This window comes from Pteropus vampyrus, unplaced genomic scaffold (genome assembly GCF_000151845.1).
Source record: "Pteropus vampyrus isolate Shadow unplaced genomic scaffold, Pvam_2.0 Scaffold44, whole genome shotgun sequence".
In the NCBI taxonomy this organism is placed as follows: domain Eukaryota; kingdom Metazoa; phylum Chordata; class Mammalia; order Chiroptera; family Pteropodidae; genus Pteropus; species Pteropus vampyrus.
This window is the reverse complement of record NW_011888825.1, coordinates 9487568-9501437: the sequence shown is the minus strand read 5'-3', so window position 1 is coordinate 9501437 and position 13870 is coordinate 9487568. Positions and strand designations below refer to the sequence as shown.

The 13870-nt window shown below is 54.5% G+C and overlaps 1 protein-coding gene across 1 annotated transcript in view; it reads left to right on the top strand.

Annotated features, from left to right (window-relative positions):
• The first annotated feature begins 7702 nt into the window (after positions 1-7702).
• Positions 7703-13870, top strand: part of MYO15A (myosin XVA) — a 51920-nt gene continuing 45752 nt past the window's right edge. Inside the window, 2 exon segments of the mRNA XM_011359072.2 lie at positions 7703-11311; positions 13243-13325. Of these exon segments, the coding sequence (XP_011357374.1) occupies positions 7703-11311; positions 13243-13325 (3692 nt within the window).

Here is a 13870-nt window from a genome sequence, read left to right as displayed (position 1 = left end):
GTGTCCATCTCCATGTCTCTTCCTCTCCAGCTTAGATTCCATGGGTCCTCATTTTGGAAACCTCCTTTAGCAGGAAACCCTGAACTCATCTGTCCTCAAGATCCTATCCGGCTCTAGGAATGCTGCTGGGGGTACTTGTATTACCTATGGCTTGGCGTCTTCCCACATCACTGACTGCCTTAGCTCCCCCTTGGCAGCTCTTCTAAACCCGCTGTGCTCCCCTCAAGCCCCAGCTAGAAAATTTGTCTCCCAAAACCCCATACTCATCTGTACCCCATCTCCTTCCTCAGGGCCTCTCCATGCCATGCCACAAATGGTTCAATCTCCTCTCTCCCTCCCTCCCTTTCTCCTGGATCTGTCCCCTTGATTCACCAACTACAGTTGACCCTTGAACAACACAGGTTTGAGCTGCATGGGTCTACTTCTACATGGATTTTTTTCCAGTAAATATATTGGAAACTTTTTGGAGATTTGCAACAATCTGAAAAAATTCACAGGCAAACCTTATGATTTTAATAACATCTTTTCTCTAGCTTACTTCATTGTAAGAATATAGTATATGATACATATAACAAATAAAATATGTGTTAATTAACTGCTTATGTTATCAGTGAAGCCTCCAGTCAGTAGCAGGCTATTAGTAGTTAAGTTTTAGGGGAGTCAAAAGTTATACACGGATTTTCTACTGCACAGGGTTGTCTACGTCCGCACTCCACCTTTGTTCAAGGGTTAACTGTAATCCGTATTCATTTGCTTGGGCTTCCATAACAAAGTACCCACACTGGGTGGCTTAAACAACAAATTTTTTTTCTGCCCTTGTACTATAATTTATTTTTTTAATTTATTTTTTATAGTGACATTGGTTAACAAAATCCAGTAGGTTTCAGCTGTACAATTTAACAGTAAGGCATATATATATTGCATTGTGTGTTTACCTCCCATAGTTAGATTTCTTTCTGTCACCACATATTTGACCCCTTTTACCCCATCTACCTTTCCCCTCCCCACAACAACAGAAATTTACTTCCTCACAGTTCTGGAGGCTGAAAGTTCAAGATCAGGGTGCCAGTAGGGTTGGTTTCTCCAGAGCCCTCTCTCCTTGACTTGCAGACTTTTTTACTGCAACCTCATATAGCCCTTTTTCTCTACGCCTCTCCCATTGAAAAAAATCATGAGCCCCCTAGGCACATCATTTCTATGGCCACCTTCTTTTCATGGCTTAGCTTCTGCAAGTCCACCCCTGTGTCAGTTTCCTCATGCCAGCCCTCTCTAAAATACCATCAAAACAGGTACTGCCAAGCCCTAATGCCACACATTGCTAAACAGCGAACATTTCTAACCCCATTTGCTTGGGCAAGCTTTTCATAGTTTGGCACATCTGGTGGCAGCCCCCTCTGGCAGCTTCTCTTCCTTGCCTCCTTCCCACACAGTCTTTAAGGACTGGCATCTGAGGCCCCCTTCTTCTCATTCTCTCCCTCTCCTAGACAGCCTTAGCCCTCCCCGAGCCTCCATCTCACCCAATCTGTGAGTCTAAACCACATCCTTCACTCTCCACCTGGACGTCCTACACCCCAAACTCTCCTTGTCCCAGACCAAATCTGTGATATCCTCACACCACCCACCTCACTTCTGAGAATAATTCTGCTCTCCATCCAGCTGCAGCAAGCCAACCCTGAAGGTTCTACCCTCACTCAGGCCCCCAAGCAGCCCCTTACTGAATGTGTCCACTGTACTCTGTCACAGCTGTCCCAGGCCAAGCCACTATTCTCTCTCCCTGCCTCCACTGTGTATCCCTTCCTCATCCTTCACACAGTGGCACAAGAGCTTTTTCTAGAACACTTTCCAAGAAGTAATATGAGGCAGTGATTGAGAGCATGGACACTCTGGACCAGACTACCTGGGCCTGAATCTGGTTTCCAGCTGTGTGGCTTCAGGCAACTTACTAGACCTCTCTGGGCCTGTTTCCTTATCTGTAAAGTGGGAGGGATAATAGTCCCTACTTCCTGAGGTTGTAGCATAGGTTAAATGAGTAGTGTGTAGCCTGGTAGTTCTTAGCACAGGCCTCATCATTTTCTCATTGTGGGCTCTTTCTTGGCTGAGTGACCTAACCTCTTTAAGACTGAACCCTTCATCTATAAAATAGGAATAGCAGTTCCCATCTTGCATATTGTGAGAATCTAGTGATATTATTAGAAGAAAGCATTCAGCACTGAACCTAGCATATAGTAACACTTGGCAGTGTTGGTTATTTTTATTATTTTCAAAATGCAAATCTGGTCACATTTCTGACAGCTTTTAAACCCTGCCATGCCCCCCGCCCCCACCACTACTCTAGGGTTGAGGACCAAAGTCCCACCCCAGCCTCTATGGCCTCATGGGGCTGGTCTCTCCTGCCATACTAGCTGCTTCTCACTTTACATGCTCCCGTCACTCTGCCTCGCTCATCCCTTGGCCTCTGCACCTGCTGTTCCATCTGCCTGGAACACTATTCCCTCTTCAATTCAATTAGCTCCCTCTTATTCTTCAGATCTCAGCTTAGGGTCATCAACTCAGGAGAACTTTCTTGGCCTTCCGATGCAGTGTTTGCCTACCTGCATTGTGGCCTGGCCTTCATAGCTCTTCCCATGGCTGCAGTTTCTCCCTTTTTGGTGTGGCTCTTTGCTTAAAGTCTGCGTTCCCTGTGACATTGGGAGCTACGTGAGAGCAGAGACCATGCCTGGTTATGCTCTACTCTGACTCCCCTGGTGCCCAGCACAGTGCCTGGCACATAATAAGTGCACCAATATATGAGGCATGAATAAGAGACTTATTCCCTGATACCCCTCAGTGCCTGCTGTGGAGACTGAGGACCCTGAGAGGGAGGGGGGATCCTGAACCCACCAGAGAAAGGGCAGCTCCAGATGACTGGGGCGCGGGGTGCGGGGGGAGGGGGGGCGTGCACTGCCTACATAGCCTGGGGGCAAGCCTAGGCCCCAGAGACCAGAAAGGGTCATGGGGGCAGGACCTGCTGCCAGCAGTCACCCAGACCACCTTCTCACAGTAAATAGGAGCAGCAGCCTATAATACTGATATCAGCAATAATAACAGTAATGGCACTTTATTATAGGCCAGGCACTTGCCTAGCTCTCTATTTCTCTCTTAATGCTTCCATCAGCCCTGGCAGTAGGAGGCAATATTAGTACCTACACTTATAGATGAGAAGAACCAAGTGTAGAGGCTGCACGATTTCCTGTGGTCAGATCCAGAATGGGAACCGGACCTGACCCAGAGTTCTGAGCCACCTGGCTCCGTATACCCTGGGCTCCTTCTCTAAGTGCCTTGGGCTCTCTTTTAGCTACGTTCACCTCTCTGAGCTTCAGTCTCTTCATCTGAACAATGGGGCTTCAGAGCCTAAAGATGCCCACTGAGTGTGCCATAGGCCCCAGTCAAGCCCATTGGCCACTTGCCATGTTGGCCTCTCAATTATTCTCCTGGACAAACTCTAGGAGGCTAAGGACCCCCCTAACTTGGGGCATGCAGGGGGTGTGACTGTGGGAGGTGTCCTTGAGCCCAAAACAACCCTGCCCTTCTTCCCTCCTCAGTTTCCTCAAATGTCACATGGAGCCTGGGGGTGGGGTTGGACCCTGCAGCCCTATCATTCTTCTGAGAGCTCTTCTGAAGGTATGTTTCCACTCACTGTCTTCAATTTCTTTTTTCCGCATTTTCATTTTTTCGTTTTAAATGTTACATTTTTGTTCATCTGAATCAGAAATGTATTCATGTTTCACAACTCAAACCACAGATTTACAGCAAGATAACCACTTTGATCAATTTCTTGTGTATCTTTTCTAATATTTCTACATGTAAATAAAAGGAAATGCAAATTTATATTCTTACACACACACACACACACACTCACCATACAAAAAGACAAGCCTAGGTATATATTATAGACAATATACTGTTCTGTACCCTGTTCTGTTTATTAGCAGATCCTGGGGATCTTCCCTATCAGTACACAGAGATCTTTCATGTTTTTTATTATAGCTGTGTAGTACACTGTGGAATGTACCATGGTATATTGTAGCAGTGAGTAATTTGGTATGTAGCCCATTCCCTGTGTGCATGAGACTCTGTAAGATACATTCCCAGCAATGGGCTCCTTCCTCCCTCCTTTGCTTCTTTTTTTAAATGAACAGTTTTATTGAGATATAATCCACACACCATACAGTTCACTCACTAAAGCATGTATGATGCAATGGGTTTTGGTATGTTCACAGGGACACACATCCTGTGACCACCACAGTCCTTTCTTCCCTGAACTCTCTCCCATCAGGCTGTTAACCCCCTTGCCCCTATCACTCTACCGGCACCATCTCCCCGCCCCTGCTTGTCGCTCTATGTAGCTGCTTCCAATGGTCGGCTGTCCTTAATTAACCTGACCCATATGCCCATTTGCTGCAGCTGCCCTGCCCTCCTCTTCAGCCACTTGCCAACTCCTTGGCCCCAAACAGTGCTCATTCCTTGGGCCTGTCCTCCATCTGCACTCATTCCCTAATGTTGTCCTTCAGAACTATGGCTTCAACACCACCTAGGTGCCACTGACTCCCTAACTGATGTTGTCAGCCCTGAGCTCTATGATGCCCTCCTCCCCAACTCCCTTGCTGTGCCCAAGAGACTTCTGAAACCAGCATATCTAAAGCTGACATACTGGCTCTTCCCACAGCCATCCTCATCTCAGATGTGGCCTCTCCATCCTTGCCCTTGTTAATTAAGAAAATCTTAGAGATACTTACGACTCCCCTGTTGGCTCTACCTGCAAGATAATCAGGATCTCACCACTTCTCTCCATCTCCACTGCCCCTAGCATGGTCCAGGCCCCCTACAACAGCCAGAAGGATCCTGTGAAGACTGAGGTCCAATCCCATCTCTTCTCTGCCAAAACCCTCCCATGGCTCTGGCTTCACTCGCAAAGCCAAGTCCTTACCATGGCCCACAAGGCCCTATATACCTAGCCCCAACTTCTGGCCTCACCTCCCACCTTCACCTCCAAATTGCACTCCTGTCACCCTGGCCTCGCTGTTCCTCCATCATATCAGGACCATTGTGCTTCCCCCAGGACCCCCTCCCTCTCCTCCTATAGCTTTTGACCCCAGTGTCACTTCCCAGCAGGTCATCCCTAACCTTATTCAATGTCGCACACACACCCACTTCTTCATGCCTCTCTCTGCTTTATTACAATCCCAGCACTTATTGCCACCTGATCAATTATATCTTTTACTTATTTTCCTGGTTTGTTGATAACTCCCCACCCATACATGTAAACTCCACAAGGGTAGAGTTTTTATCTGTTTTGTTCTTAGCTGTATTCCCCATGCTTACACACAGCCAGGTGCACAGCAGGCTTTCAAAAAATAACTTCTGAATGAATAAATGAATGACCAAGCAAATGTATGCTGGCTATAGGACCTGAGGGTCAGGGTCCAGGCTGACTGAGGAATCCAACTCCCCTCCCACATGATGGCCCAAGTATCCAGGAACCCAGCAGGCAGGAGGGAATAGCAGGAAGCTACTTTGGACCCACCCAGGCCTTGGTCTGAGCCCAGTTCTACCCTCCCAAGCTGGGTGATCTTGAACAAGTCACTTTGTCTCTGAGACTGTTTTCTTATCTGGAGAATGGAGATGGGGCCTCCATCTCATGAGAACCTCATGAGATAATAGTGGCTGGGACCTCAATTTGGAAATCAGCTCCAGGAGGGAAAAGGGTGGTTGTTGGCATTTCTGGGCTCAGATAGAATGACCCCCTACCCTCTTTTTCCTCCAGTGGGGAGCAGGCACAGCCCAGAACAAAGCAGGGTAATGGGCAGTATAGAAGGTGATATGGAGAGTGGACACCCCCTCAAAATTCCACCCTGCACAAGGCCCAGTTCTTGCATGACCCCCACCTCACCCTGGAAGCCACCCGAATGCTCCAGCTTCCACTCCCTGGGGGTTGCCTGAAACAGGCACCACTAGCCCCTGGCACGACCCCCTTCCTGAATTGCTGGGCACCTGACTGGCTCTCAGTGAATTTTGGGGGAGGAACAGAGACAAGAGAAAAAAAGTGAATATGCAGAAGAAGTGAGGAGATGGAGAGAAAGAACCTTGGTCACTCACAGGTTCACCTCTCGGTTCCTCGCCCCTTGTCTGAGAGAAGCCTCTCACTGTCCCCATTTCATAGCTGAGCAAGCTGAGGCTCTGAAGCCACTCGAAGGCATGGAGTCAGCAAGTGGCAAAACCAGAGCTAGAACCTCTCTGCTCTGGGGTCTCCTGTGTAAAACCTTAAAGGACCAATTTGCTTTGGGACCTGAAGACTAAACAGAACTTCAGTGACATTAGCTGGAGGTCTGTCTTCAACCACCCTGGGCCCTTTGTGTCCTGATCTTTGATCCTTGGAGGGGTGGGGAGGGGTGGAGAGAGGGAGGGAGAGGAGAAGGAAGAAAGGTTCTGAGGCCTCAGGTCCCAGAGCTGCCACCCCCTGTTCTCCCTCCCACCCCCTTCATCTATGAAGCCACAGCTCCTACCTCTTACAGTGCAGATTCTCAAAAGTGGACTGGTCACTGGCCAGACAGTGGGCATATGGCCTTGTGTCAAGTGTCCACCCTGGAGCAATCAGCTGTAACCAGAGAGGGTGGGGTCCTCTTGGCCACAGACTTCTTAGCAAGGGCAGAAACTGGGAGGAGAGGCCAGGAATCTCAGATATGAGCCACACATGTAGCATCTCCAGCCACTTATGTTTCTCAACAGCTCCATCAAGTCTTGCTTTCTCCTTGTGAAGAAAACAGGGCACAGCTTATCACTCCCATCCTACAGATGAAGAAACTGAGGCCCAGAGGGGGCAAGGGCTTTCCTGAGGCCATACAGCCAGTCAGTGGCAGAGCTGAGGATCAGAGCCAGGCCTGACCCATCCTCTGTTTCTGCTCCCCCAGCCCCCTGGCATGTGGCCTCACAAGGCCCTGCTGGAGTTCCACTGAAATGCCCCCACCTTGCCCTGCCTTCTGAGCTGGCACCCTGGTTCTCCTCAATGCATTATTCATGCTCCCAAGAGCCCGCCAGCTCCAGTTACACTGACCAAAGCCCTGGGCACCTGCCCTTCCCACTCCCCTCCACCCTCTCCCAGGACCTGGAGGGTCCAAGGTTCCCCTCTAAGGCAACTATGTGGGTCCTACCCTGGCTCAGGAGACGTAGCTCCACTTCCTGCACAGTACAGATGTGCTGAGTGGTTTAGGGCAGGTGGCTTCCCCTCTCTGGGGGTCAGTGTCTTCCTCTGTGAAGTGGCAGTGACCTAAGCACTCATTTTGGTGGGCTGAACTGGCTGAGGCACAGGGAGGGCTTGATCCAGGGTGGTCGTCACCATGACTTTAGAGCCAAGATGGTCACCCTTAGCACAGGCCTCAGCCAGGCTTCCCCTGCTCTCGGGTAAATAACACTCACGCACCTTCCACCACCACTTGAGGGTGAAACCCAAGGCGGCGTCTGAAGGAAATGAATTATGGATCCGTCCTCTCGGAATCCTGGTCCCAGCCAGAAGCAGCTTAGCCGTTCCTCCCCAAGCCACCCAGTCCTGGCAGCTCAAAACTGGAGTCTGCGTGTGCCGCCACAGGCAGGAGACCCGGGACGTCCTCTTGTCTCCAAGTCCCTGAGCTCGTGACACCGGCCTCGGCCCAGTGAGTAGGCTGTCAGTATGGCGAAGGAGGAAGATGATGATAAGAAAGCCAAGAAAGGGAAGAAGGGGAAGAAGGCGCCAGAGCCGGAGAAACCTAAACGGAGCCTGAAGGGGACGTCGCGGCTGTTCATGGGCTTCCGCGATCGCACACCCAAGATCTCCAAGAAGGGCCAGTTCCGCAGCGCGTCAGCCTTCTTCTGGGGCCTCCACACCGGCCCGCAGAAGACCAAACGCAAGAAGAAGGCACGCACTGTGCTCAAGTCAACGTCGAAGCTCATGACGCAGATGCGCATGGGCAAGAAGAAGCGTGCGATGAAAGGCAAGAAGCCGTCCTTCATGGTCATCCGCTTCCCCGGACGTCGCGGATACGGCCGCCTCAGGCCGCGCGCCCAGTCACTCAGCAAGGCTTCTACAGCCATCAACTGGCTTACTAAGAAGTTCCTCATCAAGAAGGCCGAGGAGTCTGGCAGCGAGCAGGCCACAATGGATGCCTGGCTCAACCGCTCCGGCTCCCGTGTGGGCTCCCGCAAGCTGCCCTTCCCATCGGGTGCTGAGATCCTACGGCCCGGAGGCCGCCTGCGAAGGTTCCCCCGCAGCCGAAGCATCTATGCGTCGGGCGAGCCTGTGGGTTTCCTGCCCTTTGAGGATGAGGCCCCCTTCCGGCACGCAGGCTCCCGCAAGTCGTTGTACGGGCTCGAGGGCTTCCAAGACCTTGGCGAGTACTATGACTACCATCGCGAGGGCGACGATTACTACGACCGGCAGTCGCTCTACCAGTACGAGGAGGAGCAAGAGCCCTACCTAGCTGCCTACGGCCCCTACAGCCCGGCCTGGCCACCCTACGGAGACCACCTCCATAGGTACTCGCTCCAGGACCACGACGACTACTACCACCCTGACTATTATGGTGGCTCCTACTATCCCACATCCAGCTACGGCTACGGCTACGGCTACGACGATTACGAGCCCCCTTACGCGCCCCCAGCGGGGTACACGTCTCCCTACAGCTACTACGATGGCTATGGCTACGAGGGCGAGCCGTACCCGTACAGCTACTACCTGGACCCTTTTGCACCTTATGAAGCGCCATACCCACCCTACCACCTCCAGTACAACCTTCCACATGATGTACCTGCTTTTGATCCTTACGGGGTGCCCTATGCTGCCCCCTATGGCGTCCCTTACGCAGAAGACATCTATGGAGGTGGGGACCAGGCCATCTATCCCCCCGAAGTGCCCTACTTTTATCCAGAGGAGTCGGCCTTCGAGTACCCGTGGGTGCCGCCACCCATCCTCTCGCCCCACAACCCTTATGCCCATCCCATGGATGACATCGCGGAGCTGGAGGAGCCAGAGGAGGCGGCTGGGGAGCGGCAGGGCACCTCCTTCCGCCTGCCCAGCGCCGCCTTCTTCGAGCAGCAAGGCATGGATAAGCCTGCCAGGTCCAAGCTCTCCCTTATCCGCAGGTTCCGCCTTTTCCCGCGGCCCCAGGTGAAGCTGTTTGGGAAGGAGAAGCTGGATGTGCCCCTCCCCCCGTCCCTGGACATCCCCCTGCCCTTGGGAGATGCGGAGGAGGATGAGGAAGAGGAGGAAATGCTTCAGGTGCCTACGGGGCCCTACGGCCACCCTTTCTGGGGCTTTCTCACGCCGCGCCAGCGCAACCTTCAGCGCGCCCTATCAGCCTTCGGCGCCCACCGTGCCCACCGTGGCCTGGGCTTCAGCCCTGAGTTTGGCCGTCCTCCGCCTCGCCCGGCCACCTCGCTGGCCCGCTTCCTCAAAAAGACGCTGTCGGAAAAGAAGCCCGTCCCGCGGCTCAGGGGCAGCCAGAAGGCCCGGCTGGGGGGTTCAGCAGTCAGGGAGGCGGCCTATAAGCGCTTCGGCTACAAGCTGGCCGGCATGGATCCCGACCGGCCCAGCACCCCCATCGTGCTGAGGAGGGCCCAGGCGCGGGCGCGCAACAACAACAACTCACACTGTGCGCCCGCACCGCCCGCCCACTGGAGTGCGCTGATCTCCCCGCCTGCGCCGCAACAGCCCCCCAGCCTCAGACCCCCGCCCGATGCCCCCTTCTCCTCCGCCCTCTCGGGCCTGCCCCGACCAGCCTCGCCGTATGGATCGCTCCGCCGCCACCCACCGCCCTGGGCTGCCCCGGCCCACGTGCCGCTCACACCGCAGGCCAGTTGGTGGGCCTTTGTGGAGGCCCCTCGCGTGAGCCCTGAGGTGCCCCCTGACCTGCTGGCCTTCTCCGGACCTCAGCCTCTTTTCCGGGGCTCCCACCGGAAAGGGGCTCCCTTTGGCTTCCCTGGGCCCTCCCCACGGGCGTCGTGGAGGCGGGTCTGGCCGTCTCCCCAGCCTTCGCTGAGGAGCCTGCCGGGCCTGGGCTACCGCTCCCCTGTGGGGCCCGCGTCCCCTCAGCCTTCCATTCGCTCCAGCCCCTTTCAGCCGCCCTTCTCTCCCCCACCCCGGCGTTTCCGCTCGCTGCGGGAGCCCCTGACCCCACGCCGAGTCTCTGGGCGTCTGGGCGCACCCCACTCGCCCACCCTTGGCGACTCGCAGCAGCCCTCGCCACCCCTTCTGCTGGGCCCCAGCCCGAGGAGCTGCTCGCTCAACCTGCCCTCGCGCCTCCCACACACGTGGCGCCGTCTCAGCGAGCCTCCCACCAGAGCTGTGAAGCCCAGGGTGCGTCAGCCCTTCCACCGACCAACGAGCCCTGGGCCTTGGCAGGCAGCAGTGGCTGCAGCTACGGTTACCCCTGATCCCCAGGAGAGCCAGCGTGAGTCTGAGGATGCCGAGACGCCCTGGACAGTGCCCCCGCTGGTCCCCAGCTGGGACGTGGACATGCCTCCCACTCAGCGCCCACCCTCGCCCTGGCCAGGAGGTGCTGTCAGCCGCCAGGGCTTTTCCAGGCCACCCCCTATACCTGAAAACCCCTTCCTTCAGCATGTGGGCCCTGTGCCATCCTCTGCCTCTCAGCTGGAGAACCCAGCCTCTGACATGACCAGTGTCTTCCTGGGTAGACACCATGACCTGGGGCCTGGACAGCTGGCCAAATCAGCCAGCCCTGGCCCTGAGCAACCCGAAGAAGAGTCTCCCTCAGGGGACCACCAGCCACCAGGAGAGCCTGAGCCTGCAACCCAAATACCCCCGAAAAAATCCCCCCCAGAGCGGAAGGCACTAAGGCTCAGCCTCTCCCACCCGCCGGCTGCATGTGACCAGATGAGGTCTGCATGGCCACCATGGCGCCGCTGGGGGACGCTGCCCAGTGCCCCAGCTCCCTTGGCACCCACTGGGATCCCAGGGCCCCTGCCCAAGGCAGGTGTGCAGCGCCAGGCAGGTCCTGGGCGTTTTGCTGTGGTTATGCCTCGGGTGCAAAAGTTGAGCTCTTTCCAGCCAGTTCGTCCTGCCACCCAGCAGCCCCCTACCCAGCTGACCCAGGATCCAGAACCCAGCCTCAAGCCAAGAGCCTGGAGTCTGCTCTGGTCCTGCCTCAGGCTGCCAGCAGAGACCCACAAACCCTGGCCACAAGTACATGCCTGCCCCCCATCCTGCCGCCTGGACTCTGGAGCTGCCTGTCTGTCCCATGGGGGCCCCTGGGAAGAAGTTGGCCCCAAGAGCTGGTGGAGCAAGGTATGGGCACAGGTCAGAGGGAGGGCTTGGGAGTTGTGTCCTGGGAAACAGGGCAGAAGACGGCCTCAGGACCTTGGTGAGCTGCTGCCTGCATGGACCTCAGTCTTCCCATCTGTAATTTAGGGAGAACAATCCCAGGCTCCCCAAGCCTCTGGAGGATTTAACAAGGGGATGCCTAAGCAGAGGACAGAGGCACTAGAAACTCCTCCCAGGTCACTCTGGGAAAGGGATCTTGTCCTAGCTTGGGTTCTGAGCAGTCCTGTCCTGGTCCAGTCTGGATGGCATGTCGATCCCTACCTGCCCCTCAGAGATTTTGGCTGAGTACAGAATTGCAGTACTTGACTATCCACCTTGTCCCATCCCCACATTAAAGCCCGTGCTGTTCCTCTTGCCTCCTCCTGATCCTCCCCTCAACTGGAGTCCTCTCTCCTGGGTTCCTGCTTAACGACAGTCCCCTGAGCTGGAGGATTCTGGACTATTTTAAAGTGAGGGACTCAAGAACCAAACTTCCAGCCTCTTCCTTGCACTGTGGGGAAACAGAAACCCAGAAGGTCACAGTGGATCAGGACTGAGCCAGGAATCTGGCTACCTGTGGGATATTGGGCAAGCAGCTTGTCTGAGGGGTGCCAAGCCTGTGCCTGGCTGCCATGTTAGTGGTGGAATGCGAGTCTGACTCTGAGTGGCCATCAGCGAAGGGGGGTGGTCACCGGAGCCTTCCCCGGCATGCCTGGGGTGGGCGGGGCATGCAAAGGCAACAGGCATTTCTCAGCCTATGCAGACGGTGCCCCGTGGAGCGGGCAGCCAGCTGGCCTGGCAATGGCAACCGGGGCGGCTTGGCTGCTGGGGGGGCCTTGGCCCCGGCGGCGGGTACCCCAGGCCGTGTGGGCCGCAGCGTTGCGGGAGCGGGCAGCAGGGCGCCCTGGGGTGAGGGGCAAGGATGCCTGGGCCCTCCTCACCCTGGAATACGTGAGTGGCTGAATTATTCAGGGTTTGTGGCCACTGGCACACAAGGGTAGATGGGTGGGCAGGAGGCCAGGGCCTCAGGGTGATACTCGCTGTGGCCTACTTAGCACTCAGGGCTCCCTTCTGGTGTCCCCTTTCCTCACTTGCTTAGGGAGGGGTTTGGGATGGATCTGAGAAGCTGGAAAGATAAGGCGCACACGTGCACTCGCAGTCCTGTGAGTCACGCGCAGGCTTGCGTGCCTGGGATGTATGCGTGGGTGTACCACAGCCAAACAAAGAAAGCATATGTGTGTGCTGCAAGGTCTGAGGAGCTGTGGCATCCATCGGGTCATGTGCACACGTAGCCAGGCACAGAGGAGACCCTGCAGCCCAAAGACGGTATCAAGACTTCCGTGTTGAGCCCCGCAGCTATGGGGACAGCCCCAGATGTCTATGCACACAAGAATATGTCAAATGGACATTGAAAGCATATGCCTCCAGCTAAAGTACCACAAGCTTTCACGCATGTCCACAAGCATCTTGCAAAACCACAGGTTTTGAGCTGCAAATGCCATTGCATGTAGGTCTGTGCATCTGGGTCTACATGATTGCCCTGGCCTAGGCATAGGGGTATGGCGTGGAATGGGACAGTCTTGGTCTTGAACTTGCTGGAGGTCTCATGCACCAAGATATGAGTGTTCATCAAGTTGTCACATAAGCAAAGATTTGGGGTCCATTCGGAGAAGGGAGAACACTGGGAGAGCATGGGAACACATGGGCATAGAGCAGCTGTGTGTCTCTGTGAGTAAGGGCTACTTGCAGGCTCCACAGGCCATGGCATTCTAAGGCAAGGAAGCTCACAGGACCTACCTGACCTGGACTTTTCCCTCCTTCACAACAGGAGCAGGCCAGTGTGTCCAAGCTAGGGGGCGGTTCATGGAAACCCTCTAACTGAGTAACTATTAACTCTCTCTCTCTCTCTCTCACAGATGTACTCCATTCGCAACCTGCCATCCACACGGTTCCGTGAACAGCTCCGGGAAGATGGTGTGGAGGACATGACACAGCTGGAGTGAGTAGGCAGGGTGGCAGAGTCAGTGAGGGGTCACAGAAGAGTTGCCACACTCCAGGCCAGAGCACTCCTCCTACCAGGGGTGCTTCTCACTTCCTGTTACACTTTCAAAGCCTCGGTTTCTTCTGCAAAGTCATATAGTGTCACAAAAGCCAAATGTGTGCGCAGCATATCTCTGTGAGTCAGACAGGCCTGAGTTCGCCCAGCCCTACCACTTATCAGCTGGGGGACCTTGGGTAAATCACTTTGTTCTATGTGCCTCAGTTTCTCATCTATAAGAGAGGGATGATACAGCTGTTATTATGAAGGTGCTGGCACATTGGAGGTACCCTAAAAATGAGGGCTATGCTGGTCAATGTCATTATCTAATCATGGTGACCTCACATCTGCTAGCTAAGAGCATCTCCAACCCAGTGAGGTAGGGACAGTGATTATCATACCAATTAGATAAGGGAAGAAAATGAGGCACAGAAAGTTTAAGTAACTTCCCAAGACCTCACTGTTAGTTGGTATCAGAGACAGGACTTGAACTCAGGCCTTTCTGA